The sequence below is a fragment of the Erythranthe guttata genome, chromosome 13, assembly GCF_056151865.1.
Source record: "Erythranthe guttata isolate IM_541 chromosome 13, IM_541, whole genome shotgun sequence".
Taxonomy (NCBI): Eukaryota; Viridiplantae; Streptophyta; class Magnoliopsida; order Lamiales; family Phrymaceae; genus Erythranthe; species Erythranthe guttata.
In genome coordinates, this window is record NC_142545.1 from 14,254,915 (window position 1) to 14,274,884 (window position 19,970).

The 19,970-nt window shown below is 33.3% G+C and overlaps 2 protein-coding genes and 1 long non-coding RNA gene across 4 annotated transcripts; 1 reads left to right on the top strand and 2 right to left on the bottom strand.

The window, feature by feature from the left end:
• The first annotated feature begins 4,403 nt into the window (after window positions 1–4,403).
• On the top strand, window positions 4,404–6,467 carry LOC148765979 (uncharacterized). 2 transcript variants are annotated; one of them, XR_016029155.1, is made up of 4 exons: window positions 4,404–4,828; window positions 5,214–5,315; window positions 5,549–5,611; window positions 6,243–6,467. It is a non-coding gene; the product is annotated as an uncharacterized LOC148765979 (long non-coding RNA). The 2 variants fall into 2 exon arrangements; XR_016029154.1 differs by lacking the exon at window positions 5,214–5,315 and having other exon boundaries at window positions 4,410–4,828.
• Window positions 6,468–7,185: 718 nt separating this feature from the next.
• LOC148765980 (uncharacterized) lies at window positions 7,186–8,666 on the bottom strand. The gene has a single exon (XM_088811919.1). The coding sequence runs from the start codon at window positions 8,655–8,657 to the stop codon at window positions 7,629–7,631; it is 1,029 nt and encodes a 342-aa protein (XP_088668045.1). The 5' UTR covers window positions 8,658–8,666; the 3' UTR covers window positions 7,186–7,628.
• A 5,923-nt stretch (window positions 8,667–14,589) lies between these two features.
• LOC105967391 (hypothetical protein) lies at window positions 14,590–15,930 on the bottom strand. Its single transcript, XM_012991991.2, has 3 exons — window positions 15,772–15,930; window positions 15,490–15,695; window positions 14,590–15,092 (listed from the first exon to the last, which is right to left on the bottom strand). The coding sequence occupies exons 1-3, from the start codon at window positions 15,859–15,861 to the stop codon at window positions 14,825–14,827; spliced, it is 564 nt and encodes a 187-aa protein (XP_012847445.1). The 5' UTR covers window positions 15,862–15,930; the 3' UTR covers window positions 14,590–14,824.
• Between the last annotated feature and the right edge of the window lie 4,040 nt (window positions 15,931–19,970).

A 19,970-nucleotide genomic window follows, 5' to 3' on the forward strand; every position in this document is an offset into this window, starting at 1 on the left:
TTTTTTTGGACAAATTAAATATTTCGTCAAAATAAAAATTAAAGTTTATTTGCAAACACCGTAACTTCTCTATTGATTACTTAAAGTTGATTTTCGATAGCATCTGCAAGTAATTCAAATAATTTAAATTAATTACAACCATTTCCCAGTTAAATAACATAATTATAGAGTATACCCGTCTCGCTTTGATAATTACCACCCCAAATTTACAGAGTTTACGTTGAAGCTCAAAGTTCATTCTCGATTCTACGAGAATATTTAGGAAAGCCTTCCCATTTGCTTCTTTTTATGGAAGTTTTATTTTCCCGTAATGTATCCCATTTTTTCGATCATACTAGGATTGGAAATCATGTATTTTACATGTATCCATATGATTGAGTCCTAAGATTTTCGAAATAGTCTAAAAAGAAGTGTTTCGTATTATAGCTATTTGACTTGGGCATGTTATAAAAAATCGAGAGACTAATTGTTTGTCGACACTAACAAAATCAAAGAAATCAAACCTCCGAAATTTATTCTATAAAAGAGCCATTTGAATTTTGTTACAAGTATGTCCATTTTACTAAATTTTTATTATTTTTGGTTTGGATTTTTGATACATCAAACTTAGAGGAGAGGTCCTCATGATAATTATGAAAGAGGACCAGAGGAAATGAAAGGAAGGGACCATTTTGTAATTATGGTATCTTAAAGGAGGTGTAACTGTAATTAACCCTTCTACATAATATATGAAACGTGTTCCCATTTGGTAGCGCTCTTAAATCATTTATCACGTATCCATCATATGTTAAAGTCATTATTCTTTTTAATTTGTAATAAAGACAATTTAATGTGTTTTTCCTCGACCACGAATTTAAAATAAAACATGATATAATGAGTGCATGCATGCATCAAAGTATTTTATGCTACATTATATACATACAAACATATTCAAATATAAACATAATAAATTTTGTACTATTTATATAAATACAAATTTTATTATGCTGCCAATGATATATATGTATGATGTATCTATACACATTATTGTTTACTCCTAAAACCATTTATTTTCTTAATTATGATTATTCATTGATACATCCCCATTTGAATCCAACGTAACGAATTCCTATTGTTTATTATATTTCTTAATTATGAAAACACTGGGAATGCTGACGTAGACAATGACATAATATTTCAGCCCGGGCCTACATGCTCTTGATTGTCCTGATTCGTGCCTAATTGCCAGATATGATACATATTCATAATTATTTGATCGGTTATTTTAGGTCAATTCATTCCCCACTTTTATTTGTGACAATTTTTGGTATTCATGCATTTTTTTTTCAATTTACGGTTTTTTTTTTTATACTAACCGGATAAAAGTTCATCATATACTTGTATTAATAATTATTCATTATGCGGTCCCGCAAATGACCAGGCTAGAGCAAGTGAATTTGTTTGATCAACCAAATCTTTTTAATTACCTATGGTTGCTGGGTCGAACTCGTTTCATTATATTATTTTAATTTCTTATTAATGAATTTAGTCCAAGTACAAGTATCAAATGACTTATAAATTTTAAACATATAAATATATTATGAAGTGACACATGTCAATTAATGCTAGATTATTTTGGGTGCGCTGGAACCTTTTACGTGCCTATTTGGTAGGATGCAATTTTTTTGTATATCCCAAGAGATTGATTGCCAAAGATGTAAAATAGGAAAATGATTTATTAATAAATTATAATGAATTTCGTTATTCCTTTGTATTTGTGAGTGTTTTTCAGGTATTAATTCCCCCAGCTACACAATCCAGTACTATTAATAATTGACTCGAAATTCATATAGTGAAAAGCGTGATTAATGATTTAATTAGTTACGGAGAAATTAAACCACACATGGACTTATTCTTAACAGCCTGTTTGCTTCAATAAAGTGCCTTCATTATCATTAATTCATAACACAACAGCCACACCCAAACGCGGTTCAAGTTGGTTCGGTATCGATAAATATTTTTTGGAATTTCGGGTATTCGGTACGATGTATATACCATATACGGTATTGATGCTCGATATACCGACCGTACAGAATAACGAAATATTTAATAAATATTAATTTTTATGTTTTATTTTAAATTTCTAAAGGTTATAACAAATTATAAATACTTTTACATTGATCACGCTTTTTAATTACAAAATTAGCCTCTATTGATAATTACTTTTTATTGTTATGCCGGTTATTGAAATTTGAATGCCAAATTCAAGAATTAATTAGTTTAAAGTATTAAAATATATTTTCGATTTTACGGTTACCAACACGAAAAAACCAAATTAATTCGGTAAAAAACCATACCGAACCGAATATTCTGTTCGTTAAATAGTAAAAGTTTTCAAAATATTCGTTTAAATACGGTTTTACCAAACGAACACCCATAATATCAATCAGATCACCAACAAACAATTTTTATAATATGTGTTGACACTCATACAATATAATTACATATTGTATACCATTAAAAATAGTGTCCCTAGCTAATTATCATGTAAATGATCATATATAATAAAATACGCACTCAAATTAAAGACCTCTCCTTATAATGAGAGAAGCCTCGATGATAAGTGCTGTGTATATATGATATTTAATTGGTGTATTTATTGCTGTATTACTGGTGTAATAGAGTTTAATTAATTGATTAATGATTAATGATTAGATTAAACATTATAGCTTGTTAAAGAAAAACAGTAGCATGTGCACGCTGTACTATCGAAAAATAAAGTAGAGATATTTGACAATAAGAAGCAATACTAAATATTAATAATATAGAGATATGACAGTTAATTATTGCATGTCATGTTAGAAAGAATTATTTAAGTTAACTACAATGATTAATGTATATACAGATGTATTAATATTTGTACTGGATTAGATATTAATTCGATTTGAAGAAGCTTTTTGCTTCAGACAACTGTGTATTATTTTATTTCAGTGACTATTTATGACGAAAATGAATTTTTGGCTGCAACAAAATTTAAGAGAGAACAGTTAAAAAGGAAGAAGAGGGAAATATGTACGTTCTGGCGTTGTCGAAAGTCGCTTTCCAGAATTAAATTTTAATAAATGATAAATTAAGGTCACCCCTTAAAGAAATATTAAATGATGAAAAAACCCCTCATATTTGGTTTATTACAACCACCATCTTCAACTAAGAATCTTCTTATACATGTACCTTGTATTGTCAGATTTAATGGAATCTTCTAGACTATGTGAAATATTCTCCTATTTGTATTCGTTTTATTCTATTCTAGCCCCATATTTTGAAATAAGATGATCATAAAATGTGTGTTTTGGCTTGTAAATATCAGATTGTGGTTTATTTTAAACTGAATTTTTGTATAAAACGAGTACAAATTAGAGAATATTCCACGGAATCTAGAATATCATGTTGAATTTGACACCACAATAGTAGATGTGCAAGAAAATTTTTAGTTGATGGGTGGTTGTAATTACCCAAACATAAGGGTTTTTCGTAATTAATTCTAACTTATAATAAATGCATCTAGAGAATAATTTAAAAAGTAAAAAAAAAAAAAAAAAATCGGATCATCAAATTTTGCCCCACAGGATTTGTACGAAAGGCCTACATTTCAAACATGGATGATGGATCCCAATAGTTGTTGGGCCATAAAAATCCTACGGCCTACATCCACCCAAACACGAAAAGCCTATTTATTTATTAGAATAAAAGAAAAAAACTAAAAAATCTATATCTATTTTAGAGAACAATTCTTGTTCAAAAGGAGTGAATCGCCAAAAAGTCAATTTCTTATTTTGCATTGTTAAACATCACTTTTCTAAGAGAGAATCAGTTGTTGAGAGAGATTGAAAAGAAGAGAGATGGAGATTGATATCAATTCTAGAAGAATCGAGATATCCTTTGAAATCTGTACGTACGTAATCTTCTTCTGGTTGATTGTGTGATTTGAGTGAGAGCTCCTCACTGCAAGTCGATAAAGATCAATTGATCGAACCACTATACATCTTGTGTTTTTAGTTCGAAGTTCATTCAATCTAGTTTTGCATGTGCTTAGGGTTTGTTCATCTCATTTGTTCATTAGAGTTTGCCATGTGTATTGATCTTTTTCTTAGCTCAATCTCATGGTTGTTATTATCAATTTGTAACCCGTTTTCGTATTATGTTCTCAAATATGAGTTTATTTAACATGTTTAGTTGAGTTGCCATTTAGTTCTGATTATATTTTGTTTCAGCGAGCTCTAGCATATTTCCCGGCCCTATTATAAATTAACCTATGTAATTAATGGCTTTTGACACTACAAGAAAATTGATTTTTCATAGCACATTTTTATAGCGCTTTTACCATAAATGCTATTGCTCATTTTCGGTAATTTCAATAATTAGCAATTGGAATGAAAAAACGCTATAGAAATATTCAATATTTAGTGGGCCGTGAAAATATAACATATTTTGGGAAAAATAATTCAATTCCCCTCGCCGTTTCTTATAATATCAATCGGCAAATATCTCTCCTATCGGCGCCACAAAATCCGCTCTTTCTAGGGTCTAGACCCTCGTCTCCCTTGCGTCGATTTGTCGATGTGCCATCTCGCCATTTCTCTTTGTTCTAGGGATAGTTAGTGTCTCTCAATCTCTGTTTGTTCGTTTATTTATTTAATTTGTCTGCTCTGCTAAATGCCCTAATATCAGTTTTTTGCTAGAGAAATCGGAATCATCGATGTAGGTTAGCGAGGTAGAAGTCGTTTGGAGCAAATTAATGTGTCCAACTGCCTACTCTTCTTCCACAACCCTCCAAGAAACTCCCCAATTTGTAAACTTCCTATCTCCTTAATTTTACATTAAATTATTCTTGTTCGTTATTCTAGTTTTAAAATAGTTTAATCGTATTTATATATGGTTTGTTATTCTCAGGTTGCAATATGTATTCATAGACTTATTTATATTGTTTAATCCATTTTTATTTATTTCTTTCGGTTTCGTGCATTTCAGGGTTGGACAGGGGTGAAACGTATAAGCATTAGTTAATGTGTACTCTGTGTGTGGAATTTAATAGTGGGTAAAAATAATAGTGGTGTGAAAAAGAGAGTAACATCTTATAATTTTTGTAATACATATTCCCTTGTATCTACATGACTAATACTGGAATACCTTTAAATTTATTATTATTGTATGATCATCACATTTTTTTTCTCCAGGCTGGCATTGAATGCTAAAATATGTATAGAAGACCTTGATGATAATGAAAGAAGACTTTTCGTTGAGTTGAGTGACATTACAAACTTATAATCTTGTGCTTGGTGAGACAATATTGAAATTGAGATTTTTTTAATCTTGTGCTAATTTTACATTAATAGCTCAGTTTGTTTATGTTTTATTTTTATTCATTTCTCCACACATGTTCAATTATTGTTTATATTTGCTTTTATATACTGTAAGATAGAAAATGCATTTCTATTTTTGCTCTGTAGATTCAATTGATATTGAACACCTTGGATTTCAATTTATTTGGCTTTATCATAATTCTTAACAGGTATTGGGCAACACAAATGCATGTTGATGATCCTTGATTTGATATTGCTTCTTTATTCATAAGGTCAGGTATTTTTTTCTTTCATCAGAATGGAAGTAGTAGGTTAGTTAGTATGTATATGCCTTCATGAATTCGCCTTATTTGATAGTGATTCTAAATAACACATAATTTTAATCTATTTGTCTAGTTATTGAGATGTTGTAAATGTATATGGTGGTGCAGTTGGAAGTGAGACGGCCACGGTTGGATTCTTATGTATACAATATGTGGTTGATCTCTTAGGTTGTATAATGATATTAAGGAACTTCTTAAAGGTTATATATACAGTGATAGACATGTCAATGCCTTATATTTTATATTATTGAAGTTGAAAATTCTTACTTTCAAAGGATCTTGTTTGATTAGTTTAATGAGTATGAGAATCTGATCGAATTTACTTAGTAATCCATGAATATATATGAGGTGTTGGATTGATGTAATCATTGATTCCAGTTAATTTGTACATTATTTTATCTATGTTCTTACAAGTTGTGAAGTTCTTTTTATCATACATTAGGCTTGTAAAACATTAAATAGGCAAGACTAAACTGGCATGGCTAGCAGACATGTGCGACTTAGAAATTTATTGTAATTTTTTCCAATATATTACTACTGTAATTCCTTACTAACATATGTATCCTTCTTTTTTTAACAGGTCAAAAACTGTAAAACAGAACTGTAGAACAATGATGAATTTCAGAAGAAATGGCTTCATGTAGTCGCAAGTTATTCATTGAGATCCATTATGATTTTTTTCGTGATATTATCGCATGTATTTTATTTACTGTGTATTGTAGTAGTATGACTTCAAGTAGACAACTTTATGTGTTTTTTGTATAAATTTAATCGATATTAATAAAAATTGTTGATTTTTAATATACTTATGTTTCATGTGATTGATAATTTTATTTTAGTTGATAGTTATTGAAAGCGAAACATGGAGACAAGCATTAAAAGACTAATATAGCACATTGAAATGCTATATTAGAAAATAATAGCAATAAAAAAGAATTATCTTTAATCTACAATAGCATTTCAAAAATGATGTAGAAGAGCAATAATAGCGAGAAAAAGATGTTATCGTAATTTACAATAGCGTATTTTTGCTGTTGTTCAAAACCATACAATAGCATATAATAAACGCTATAGTTGGCAAACATACTATAGCATTTGTAAAACGCTATAATAAGACTGGGACCTATTATAGCTCCGGCAGACATAGCGTTTGTAAAAACGCTATGGTAGCCTATAATAGCATTTCTGAAACGCTATAAATGACGATATGTGTTGTAGTGTGAGATCCTATATCTGGTGAAATACGTACACCATGTGGTTTTAAACAGTAGATCTATATAAATAATTCTCCACTTAACACACATACACATGGGCGTGTGTTATTATGTGTAAATCTACTGTTTGAAAGTACATAATTTTTTACAAGGGCGTAGGTTGTACAAAGCCGTAATTAAGGGTAAAAAATGAACGTGCACGCCTAATGCAATAATATTTGACTATATATGGAAAAGTCGCAAAACTATTATTATTTAATAAAAAAATCTTAATGATCAAAACTCATGATATAAGTTGATTTTGTTTACACTCTTCTCTAAAGTATAAACCATAAATATATAGTTATTGACCTTAATATAATGGAGAGTTGCAGATATTAGATCAATTCAAGAAATAGACCAAATAAAATAAAATAAAAAATAGTATATTAAAATGATCAATTCATCAACTAACAAAACTGACAATCCACAAAAATAAATGTCGTTCACGCGACCAACTTCATGCATGCTTCTTCTCTATACAATATTCAATATATATTAACTAATTAAACTCTCTTACAAATGTCAACTCAGATATATACATATGGATATTTTCCACTTGCAGTGTGGCTCAGGCGCTGGCACTTGTCCTAAAACTCAACTGTCGGTAGAAAATGTACACAAGACAATTACTAGCTAATACTAGTACCAACATGTGACCTTAACAATAAATTGAATGTAATATAACGCGATTGTTTGAAAGAGCCGAGGAATCAACTTTTCGAGGAATTTGAATCTAAACGGAAGTTGTCCTGTAGAGAATCAGCGGTAAAAACCTCGTCAGTGGAGCAACTAATTCCGATCGGATCGGACAGGCCGTCTAGTAAATCAGCCAACCATTGATATCCAAAGTCGTCGTTCCCCGACGAAAGATAATTATCTGTCGATAAATATGTCGGATCAATGATTGGATGATAGCCCGTCTCGATATCCTTTGCGTGATTATTATTCGACGAAGAAGGTTCGCCATAATTAACGGCGTTCGCCCCATTAATTATACTAGTGGTAAATGGAGAAGCATCACGATCATCACGACGAATCGGTTCTTCTTCCAAAAAGAACCAATGATTATTTGTTGTTGTTTTTGTTGTTGCCGGGGATATTAAGGAAGAATTATTTGACGGTGAGATCAGCGGCGGCGGTGAAGGTTGGATTTGATCGGACGGCTTATAATGATTAGACCGGAATCGATGCGGGAAGTTGAGCCGGGCGCTTTCGCCTCTCAGCCGGAACGCCTGGCGGTCGTAGGCCATCGCCGCCTCTTCGGGGCTTTCGAAAGTGCCGAGCCAGAGGCGGGTCCGCTTCCGCGGCAGCCGAATCTCCGCCACCCATTTGCCCCAGTGGCGCTGCCTCACCCCCCTGTAGAGCTTCGGCGGCGTCGACGGCGGCAGTGGCGGCGTTGTTTCACCACCGCCGTTGTTGGTGGCGTCCCTGGATTGGCTATTGTAATCCAGGGGCTGAAGGTGAAGGTGGTGAGAAAAAGAAATCATTTTTGGATTCAATCGTGTCCGTTCAAGAAAAGACAATCCGACGGCGGCGGTGGTGCTAGGTTGGCAATAATCGTCGTCTAGGGCAAAGGGGAAAGCTAACGTGGAACTGCCACGGATTTTCTTTGGCGGCGGCGGCGTATAAGTAGATAAGCCGGCGGCGCGTTTTTCGCGTGGGGGTTTTGGTTTGTTATTTGCATCACTGTCATCGCACTGGTTCTGAATAGTATTGCTACTCAGATTACCGACTTCCATGTAATTATATATACGAGCTGAAAATATATTGCTGGAGATTAGGGTAGTATATATACATAGCATGGTTTGATGATGACATAGGGATGACGTCACGAATGAGAGAATTATTACGAATATTTTAATGAAATACGCAAGCTTCAGACACGCTAACTGCAAAACTAAAAACCAAACACGTACACTTTGAACTAATCTGACAAGGACAAACTAACTTTTAAAGCCATTTAATCATAAATGTCTATTTGGATGATTCAAGGAGTGATTAAGAGAAGAACTCATCATATATATATATATATATATATATATATATATATATATATATATATATATATATATATATATATATATATATATATATATATATATATATATATATTGACTCTTCATTTATTGAATGAGCCGTTGATATTTTGGTTTGGAGCCTTCGATGTTTACACCAGGTCGATTTTTAACAGTAGATTTGATTTAATAACTTTCCACTAAGAGGGTGTTTGGCTAAGCTTATTTTAAACAGCTGATAAGCTCTTACGTCTGATAAGATGTTTTTAGAGCTGATAAGCTGTTACATCTTATTTTTAGAATTAATTTTTAGAGTGTTTGGATAATGAGCTTATTTCCTATTTTTACACATTATAAGATCTTAAATAAAAAAGTGGGGTAGAGGTACTTATTTAAAAAGATCTTATTTGCTCTCTAACAGCTTATTTAAAAAAAAATAAGATCTTTTTCTAAAAAATTACCAAACACTTTGGAATAGCTTATAAGCTCTAAAACATCTTATAAGCTCCTTTTGATATCTTATAAGCTTAGCCAAACACCCTCTAAGTATACACACACATGAGTGTTTGTGATTATGTGTAAATCTACGGTTCAAATTCACCCACTGTAAATAACGAGGTGTAATATCTTTTTTTTTTCTTTTTCTTTAGTTTGCAGGTTAAACCCGTGCGCGCAGTTGAATTTTTATATATATACATATATTGTTGAACACGGCAAATAGAAGAATTTCTTGTACGTATATATTATTAACCCTTAATAGAGGTACATATATAAGAAAAAAAGAATCAAGACTCCTACTCTAAGAAGGAGAATCAACTGTACAAGGAAAATAAATAAAATTCCCTACAATCTCGGGATCTATAGAAATCTTCTCGGCTAACACTCCCCCTCAAGTTGGTGCATAGATGTTTATCATGCCCAACTTGTTTATCACGTTGTGAAATTCTTTTCCCGATACTGCCTTGGTGAGGACATCAGCTAGTTGACTAGCAGATTTGACAAACGGAAAACATATGACCCTTTGATCAAGTTTTTCTTTGATAAAACGACGATCTACTTCCACATGCTTAGTTCGATCATGCTGAACAGGATTATGTGCAATTTGAATTGCTGCCTTGTTATCACAATACAACTTCATAGGTACTTTATATTCTACCCCTAAATCCTTCACGACGCTCTTGATCCATAACAATTCACATAATCCTTGAGCCATTCCTCGAAACTCCGCTTCTGCACTAGATCGTGCTACAACTTTCTGCTTTTTACTTCTCCAAGTAACGAGATTTCCCTCCACAAAGGTTAGATAGCCAGATGTAGACCTCCTCGTTGTTTGATCTCCCGCCCAATCTGCATCAGTATAACCTTCAACATTTAAAGCATCATTATTCGAGTACAATAAACCCTTGTCGGGAGTACCTTTAAGATATCTCAAAATTCTATAGACCGCTTCCATATGCTCTTCGCTTGGTGCATGCATAAATTGGCTCACAATACTTACGGCATATGCTATATCAGGTCTGGTATGGGTTAGATAAATGAGTCTACCCACAAGCCTTTGATACCGACCTATATCTGTAGGAACTTGATTCGGAAAAATCCCAAGCCCATGATTCACTTCGATTGGAGTTTCAGCAGGTTTGCAAGCTAGCATCCCAGTTTCACTTAGTAAATCCAATACGTATTTACACTGTGAAAGGGAAATTCCAAATTTAGATCTTGCTACCTCGATGCCAAGAAAGTACCTTAGTTGTCCTAAATCTTTCATTTCGAACTCTGCGAATAAATATTCTCGGAGCTGCTTCATTTCTTCAGGATCATCACCTGTCAAAATCATATCGTCTACGTACACAATCAATGCAGTGACTTTACCTTCTTTATGCTTCACAAATAAAGTATGGTCTGCATTACTTTGTTCGTATCCTATCTTTTTCATTGCCGAAGTAAACCTCCCGAACCAAGCCCTTGGTGACTGCTTGAGACCATAGAGGGATCTCTTTAATTTGCACACTTCACCTTCGTGCTTGGAACTTTCGCGTATTCCCGGTGGAAGTTCCATATAAACTTCTTCCTCCAAATCGCCATTCAAGAAAGCATTTTTTACGTCGAATTGTTGCAAAGGCCAATCTCGATTTGCAGCGACAGATATGAGAATGCGGATAGTATTGAGCTTGGCTACTGGTGCAAAGGTCTCTTGATAATCAATACCATATTTTTGAGCATATCCTTTGGCGACGAGTCTCACCTTATACCTGTCTATACTTCCATCAGCCTTAAGTTTAACAGTATACACCCATCTACAACCAATTGGCTTCTTTCCTATTGGTAATGAAACAATCTCCCAAGTGGAATTCTTCTGTAAAGCTTTCATCTCTTCGTTCATAGCGTTTTTCCACTTTGGATCTGCCAATGCATCCTGCACATTACTAGGAATAGACACTTCGGATAATTGATTAATGGTTAGTGCATAAGATTCCGAAAAACTATGAGTAGAGACATAGTTATTGATAGGATATTTCAACTTGGTATTAAGATTAGGCTCATAAAGTTTTCTGGGAATTCCTTTATTAGGCCTTTGAGAATACCTGGGAATGGTTGGGGATGGACACTCGGCAACATAATCATCCAAGATATTCTGGGAAGAAGACTCTTCGGTTGGTGGTGTGGGCAACTCAACTATCTCGGCTTCTTCGTCGTTGAGATTCTCAATTTCTGGGTCATCACCACCATCTCCATCTTCACAAGATTCATTGCTTAAGCACTGATCATTATGCTCAATGCTATGCATACTTTGTTCCAAGGTTTCCAACTCCATAAATGCGTCATTCGCATTATTTTTATCAACAAAGGTATCGTCTTTATCCACATTCTCCCCCTGAAGACGAGAGCTAGAATTTGCAGCAGAATAATAAGGTTCATTTTCATGGAAAGAGACATTAAGAGAGACATGCAATTTCCGAGTTTTAGGGTCGTAACACCTATACCCCTTTTGAAAATCAGAATAACCAACAAATATACAACGTGCAGCACATGGATCAAGTTTACCGCGCAAAACTTTGGGTATATGAACATACACTGTGCAACCAAAGATTCTGGGTTCGAGGTTCGGTTGATGGGGTACGTCAAAAAAGGTCTGTAATTTTTTGTGTGGAGTTTGAAAACTAATAACTCGAGAATGCACCCTATTAATCAAATAAACAGCAGACTTAACGGCTTCTCCCCAATAAAATCGAGGCACGTTCATTCCAAAGATAGATGCACGTACGACTTCCATAATTTGTCTATTTTTTCGCTCTGCAAGACTATTTTGTTGAGGCGTATAAGTGCAAGAAGTGTGATGTCTAATTCCTTGTTTTCGAAGAAAATCACCAAATGAACGGTCAAGGAATTCCATTGCATTATCTGATTGCCATACTCGAATTTGTCTTTGAAATTGGGTTTTCACCATGGTGTGAAATTCTTGAAAAGCAACACCAGCATCACTTTTCTGACGAAGTAAATGTATCCAAGTCATTCGAGTGTATTCATCAATGAATGTAATAAAATAACGAGCTTTAGAAATAGACGGAATTTTTGCAGGCCCCCAAATATCAGAATGAATAACCATAAACGGTTCAGAACTTTTATTAAAAGAAGGGAAATACGGTTTTTGATGGCTTTTTGCAATTTCACAAATATCACACTGAAAATTCGAAAGATTCAATCCAGTAAACAAATTAGGTCTCAATTTTCTAAGATAACCAAATGAAAGGTGTCCAAGTCTCCTATGCCACAACCACGCATCAGTTTGTACTTGATCACTCGTCGTCAAGGAAGCCTTGCTACACTGCTCGCCGAGTTTCGTTAATTCTAAGTAGTAGAGATTGCCACGTTTAACACCACAACCAAGAGTCTTCCGGGTCAGAATATCCTGAAAGACACAAAATGTTGGCCAAAAAGTAACGATACAATTTAGTGCTGAGGTAATTTGGCTAACAGATAACAAATTATATTCGAGATTAGGAACAATTAAAACGGTATCGAGTGTTATGGCATTGGATAGGACAATTGACCCTTCTCCTGTAATAGGAGAAGTACCACCATTGGCAGTAGATATGACCTGTTGGGATGAAGGGCGAGTTTTTTTCAATATACTAGGGTCTCTAGTCATATGTTCGGATGCACCAGTATCAATAATCCAAGTATTATTCTTAGTAATGGCAGAAAAAATTCGAGCTTTAGCAACACTACCTGGTTGAGTTACATTGGCACTAGGTAATGAAAGTTGTTCCCGAGGTTGAAGATCTTCTTCTGTTATAGCCACTGCAGCTTTGCCGGTAACATTCTTCCTCGGCTTTTTTGAAAAATCCCACCATTCGGGGTATCCAATGAGCTCATAACAACGTTGTTTTGAATGGCCGGGCTCACCACAATGAGTGCAAGCGTAGTTACTCAATTTTCCCGAACCTTGACCATTTTTTCCTTTGCCATAATTGAAACTTTCCCCTCGCCGATTTCGATTAGCTATCATAGCTGTATTTTCGGAGATCAGTTTAGACGTTCCCATGACTTGTCGTTGTTGTGACTCTCTTCTCACGCATGCGTAGGCACATTCCAGGTCCAACTTCGGGTCTTTTCGAAGAATTTCTCCTCGAATCTGATCATATTCAGAATCGAGGCCGCTTAGAAAAATATGAACTCGCAAACGCATCATTGTCGAGTGAACTTGTAAGAGCCCTTCAACCGATTCTTCTTGGGCGGTGTTTCGGTGATCAATTTCTTGGAAGATTGCAACCAATTCATTGTAATATGTAGATACAGGCCTCCCATTCTGAGTTGTCGAAAAAGATTTTTGATTTAATTCGAATAATCGTGTTTCGTCAGATCCATCGTAGAAAGTCTTTGACACTGCCTCCCATATTTCCTTTGCTGTTCCAAGACGAATAAATCGTTGCATCAGGTGAGGGCTCATTGAATCGATGAGCCAACTCTTCACTTTGTGGTTTTCGGTAATCCATGTATCATAATTCGGATCTTCAAGTGCGGGTTTTTTCGTTGCTCCTGTTAGATACCCAACTTTGTTGCGAGCTCCAATTCGCATCTCCATCAACTGCGACCATAATGGACAATTAGTTTCGTTCAACACAATACTAACAGGAAAGCCGGAGTTTTCTTGTTGGATAATAATCGGGGCTGGAGCAATTGAAGTTTTTTCTTTTTCAGTCATTGTAATTCCGTGTGAAGATTCGAAGTTATTCGAGAAGGGTATAAGGAATCAATAATGGTGACAAAAGAAATTGATTCGTAGAAGAAAAAAAAAAAAATTGGATCAACCATGCTCTGGTACCATGTTGAACACGGCAAAGAGAAGAATTTCTTGTACGTATATATTATTAACCCTTAATAGAGGTACATATATAAGAAAAAAAGAATCAAGACTCCTACTCTAAGAAGGAGAATCAACTGTACAAGGAAAGTAAATAAAATTCCCTACAATCTCGGGATCTATAGAAATCTTCTCGGCTAACATATATATTATGCAAGACAATTCTTATAGGCATCTCTCTTAGTCTAATTACTCAACATTGGTATTGAGGAAAATTGGTCACAAGGTTTTAAAAGGTTGTATAAGTTAATTTTTTTTTTTCTTTTTTTGGTATGATTACAAATATAACCGCAGTCACTCAAAATAGTATATATGTCAACTTGAATTATAATTCTGTTACATACACTTTGCTACTGCCCCTGTATTAGCATGTTTATTTCTTGGTCAAAGGTCTGCAATATAAACACACACGGAGAAATACATTGCAACTCTATTTAATTACATATAATGTGAATTATTTCAAAGACATAAGTAAGTCCGTACGAACATTAAAATAGTACAAAACTCGGGTTAAAAATCAATCGATCGATCACTTGTAAGCTGCCATGCCAACTCCTGCTTCTCCTCCTCCATAAGAACCGAAATTTCCCCTAGCGTTAGACGACGAAAAACTCACATAATAGAACTCAGATATTAAGCCAGTCAAGAAAACGAAAGCCGCCCCCGCTGCAAAAACACCCTTTCTCACCGTCTCACAAGACGGTGGATTCTCGAAGAACCTCGTCCTGTACTTTGTGTGGTACGCATTCCTCACCGAACCGGCCAACAAACAAATCTCCGCTATGATAAATGTCACCCTACATATAAGCATATCAAACAAACACAAATATTTTCATTTTTCTATATTCATTTAAACAATTTATTGGAAAAAAAGAAAAACACTTCTCGTCCCTGAAGTTTACTTCAATTTCACATTTGGTCTCCCTTGTTCGCAGAATACAGATTTAGTTCCTCATGTTTCAATAATTTAACACTTTAGGTCATTTCCGTCAATTTACAGTGATCAACACATTTTTGATTCCGTAATTAAGTACTAACGAAAAATTGACAGAAATTACCAGAAGTGATAAATTCTTGAAGCACGAGGGACTGAACCTATTTTTATCTTTTCTTTTTGGTAAATAAAGAAGAACGAAATGTGAAATCGAGGGATTAGAAGTGTATTTTTCCCTATACTTAATAAAAGTAGCATACCAACAAACGAGGAAAAGAAGAAGAGCACAAGCCCTCGAGCCGCCAGGTTTAAGTGGATTCCCACAGCAGAAGCATTTGCTTGCCACCATTATAAGCGCTTGACTCGCCATGAGGAACAAAAGTGCACCGACACCATATCCGGTTGCGATATCGGAGTCGTAAACGCAGTAGTTGTAGTCATCTTCGGCATCTGCCGTCGATATGCCCTACAAATTAATATTACATTTATAAATATTTGTTGCATGATGATCTGAAAAGAAGACAACGAAAAAAAGTACTTACGGTGCTTCTCCTCTGTTCGGCAGCAACAGCCAAACCGAAAGCTATAAGATCGAAAATCAAGACAACGATCATTACAATTTTCGAAGCCATGGATGGATATATAACTTATTGATTCCTTTTCTCTCTCTATATATGGTTGGAGTTTCCCTCTCTAGATCTCTCTGCATATATACATACATATATGTATGTATATGTGTTTACATGTCATGATCAGATCCAGGAATAGAGTAAACAAGAAGCAGAAGAACTGCAACTACTGATACATAAACATTTGATAGCATATTTGTTTGTGTAACCTCCAGATTATGACAGCTCAACACTACAGATCAGCAGTAACTACCACTGTTGCGTAATTTTTGGACCAAGTATTTTTTTTTTCGATGAGGAACAAATTATAGAGGTAGATCGGGTAAACCTCAGTTCTCGTAAAACAGCTTGCAAATTTAATCAAGTGGGAAATTCAGATCACACTAGACATAAATTATATATATATATAAGTTATGGCAAATTACGGCCATCACTAAGACATGGATAAATTACGAAAAAAACCCTCTTGTTTGGCTAATTATAGCCACCCCTCCTTTTAAATATTTTTACATAAAATTTATGTAATTCGATTATTTATCGACAAATCGTATATTCAGTTCGGTAAACGGTATGAAATGTTGGCGTACCGAAATTTCAGTTCGGTTTTACCGATTTAACATCCCTAAATTTATCTCTGGAGAGGTATTTTCGTAAATAATACATACTTGAAGGAGTGACTGTAACCACGCAAACAAAAGGGATTTTTTTCGTAATTTGACCATAGCTCAAGAGTGACCGTAATTTGTCCTGTAAGTTATTGTTGGAGAATAAATATTACATTGGATTTTTTATAAAATACTTAAAAATAGCTTTCATATTTTTTGAGTTATTTCTATAAATAAGAGGTCCACGTGGTAATTCAGCCTAAGGCTATCTCCAACAGCTCGTTTAAAAATGGTTGTCTATATCTATAATTTAGCATATCAACAGTGTTATACAACACCACTTTTAACATCACACTCCAACAACATTGTTTATATTTTACACAATTATTATATTTTATTATTTTTCAAAAATTAATTTTTAATTAATTTCAAAAAAAATATTTCAAGGACCATAGTCCAACAACTATATTATAAAAATCATTTAAAAAATTATTAAAAATAATAATAATAACTAATATTTTTTTAATATTATTAATAAAGAAGTATTATATATAATAATTTTGTCAATATACTTTCAAATTAGGATAATTTAATTAATTAAAAAAATTACTTGGAGTTGAACTACCATATTTTGTGGTTGAATGGGATTTAGTATGATTATTTTATTATTTTAAATGTTTAAACAATTTGTTAAAAATTAACTTTGGTTGTCCAAATTTGAGAAACCAAAGTTACATTTTTACATATTCTAAGCTTTTGTATTCTGTTGTTGGAGATGTGATTTTTGATTGAAATTGTGTAAAATATGTAAATTATAGGTTTGCATCACCTTGTTGGAGTTGTTCTAATAGATCCAAAGTTCCAAACACGTCTTTTTTCTTTCCCTTTTTTTTTTTTTGTTTTTTTGAGATGAAACACGTATTTTATTTCTATAAATACACAATCTTCTACATACGATAAAAATCTTATTCTTGACCGAAATCTATTGGCTGATCTCCAAAAAATAAAAATTGACTAAGTCAACATTGAATAAAACCCAATTATTTAATTAAACATAATTTATCTTGCCAATCGAGGCCCTCTTAATTATTTAAGTTAGATTAGGACTTCTTTTAATTTCCATCTCTATATAAAGAGAATAGATTCTTCAAAACTATGTATCTTATGCTGGTTAATATTCTATAATAACTTTGTTTTGATTGAATCCAGGTTGTCTGGTTATTAACTTGTTTACTAGTACGATATGGTATTACCGGAGGATTTCGGCTTCGGCGATTCGATTCTATATAGGAAGGATAGAATAGAAGTCGTTACTAGTGCATCGTCTCTCGTAAGTTATCGTAAAGCAAAAAGAAATAGACATGGCTCCGACAGGGACGAGAGGATTGCTAGAGAATCATGTCGTGGTCGAGACAACAAATCGCGCGGGGAAGAGTACCGCAGAAGAAAGAGAAGTAGATACAATAACCTGTCTACGAGGAATTTGAATGTGACTGTAGTTGATGAATTATTATTATCTCGGTGGGATATGGTTATCCCTCCCCCGGCTGTAATTCGGGCTTCGGGCCCCTCTGTTCGGTCTTCGGGTTCAAAACCTAGTGGGGATTCTAGTCACGTTGACTCGTTTTTGAGTAAGGTGCCGTCGTTAGATGAGGAGGAAAGTTATAGTTTGGAAAATAAATATCATGAAGATATGAATCATGAGATATCAAAAAGTATGTATGTAATAGAGAAATAGATTTTTAATCTAATATAAATTCCTGTTTATAATTAAGGGCTAAATACAGTTTACACCCTTAAAGTATAGGGGTGGTAACACTTACCCCCTTAAAGTTACAAATGTAACACTTACCCCCCTCATTAATGAATTTAAAGGTAAAACTTTGACTTTCAATGATGTGGCATTTTTTCTTCCCAAATTATCCTTCTAGCTATTATATAAATAATGAATATGTAATAATAAAAAATTCGGCAACTTTGCAAAAACTAAATTTTATTATTTCAATATTGTAAATTTACGAATGAAAAAAATTGAATTTTAGTTTCATTTTTGTTTTACCTTGTGTTCATTTATAGCTAATAAAAAGTTAACAATTATTCGAATTTTAATAATGATTTTATAGTTTATATAGTTATATTAATGCGTATATGACTCTAATATAATCATCTGACTTTTTACTTTGAGAATCACAAAATGTATTCAAAAGTTAATAAGAAATTATAATTTAAACGTCTAAATATTTAAATATTTTTTTATTGAAATTTATATTTAAGTAATTGAAATAAATTTTCAAATCAATAATTATTATAAAAAAAAAAAATTTGGACGTTTAAGTCTTGAAATTATTTTTTTTCTTGCAAATGTTTAACGTATTTTAAATATTTTTTTAAAAATATTGAGATTTTTATTTATATTAGGGTCCATAGTAATTAAAATGTGGAGTTAAACATAAATCAAAATATTTTTTTAATAATTATTACATTTTATAAAATTTAGTTTTTGAAATATTATTGAAAATATATTATTATATATGCATTAATATAATAGCTACAAGAACAATTTGGGAAGAAAAAATGTCACATCATTCAAAGTCAAAGTTTTATCATTAAATTCATTAATGAGGGGGGTAAGTGTTACATTTGTAACTTTAAGGGGGTAAGTGTTACCAGCCCTATACTTTAAGGGTGCAAACTGTATTTAGCCCTATAATTAACTCTGGAATATTTCCTTCTAGGAATTTTGTGATATATTTACTAATAATTTCGTTCTTGTTTTTAGATTCCGGTTTTTTTCCAACTTTTTTTTTTCTTCTTCTTTATCAAAATTAGATCAGAATTAGATGTCTACATAAAGTTTTAAAAAAATTCCAAAATTTTATATTAGACTTCAATACAAAAACAACTAATGAAAAATATTTCGACGGATCTTAATCGTCTCAATGCTTAAAATCGTCTCAATGCTTAAAATCGAGATGTAAGATTTTGAGAAAATTAGGTCGAGGTTTTGAAGCCTAAACGACATTGCGCGAGTCGACGGATCTTAATCGTCTCAATGCTTAAAATCGAGATGTAAGATTTTGAGAAAATTTAGACGAGGTTTGAGGCCTAAATGACATCGCGCGAGTCGATCGACAAAAAAATGACGTAGAACGAATTTTTTCGGTTTTTCTGGAAAAAACACTCGGTTGGCATCGGTTGGAAGAGATGTAATCAAAAGTAAGAGTTACCCTCAAGCGTGTTTAATTTGTTATAACCTCGAATTTAGAAGACACTAAGATCCTTTAAATTTTTTGATTCTCTTAAATGCGCAGCTATTCAAAGTGCAATTGGTAAACTCTGTTCTCGTTCGATAGCTTGTAAACTGCATCGCACATGTAGACTACACTATGATAACTATGTGCAAGGAACTTAGAGCCTGTTTGGCTAAGCTTATAAGCTCCTAAAAACATCTTATAAGATGTTTAAGAGCTTATAAGATGTTAAAAAGTGTTTGGTAAAAAAATTCGA

Coding starts and splice junctions, on each gene's coding strand:
- LOC148765980 (XM_088811919.1), bottom strand. CDS start 8,657: ATGGAAGTCGGTAATCTGAGTAGCAATACTATTCAGAACCAGTGCGAT.
- LOC105967391 (XM_012991991.2), bottom strand. CDS start 15,861: ATGGCTTCGAAAATTGTAATGATCGTTGTCTTGATTTTCGATCTTATA. Junction 15,696..15,771: donor CCGAACAGAGGAGAAGCACC/GTAAGTACTTTT, acceptor ATTAATTTGTAG/GGCATATCGACGGCAGATGC. Junction 15,093..15,489: donor CTTCTTTTCCTCGTTTGTTG/GTATGCTACTTT, acceptor GCTTATATGTAG/GGTGACATTTATCATAGCGG.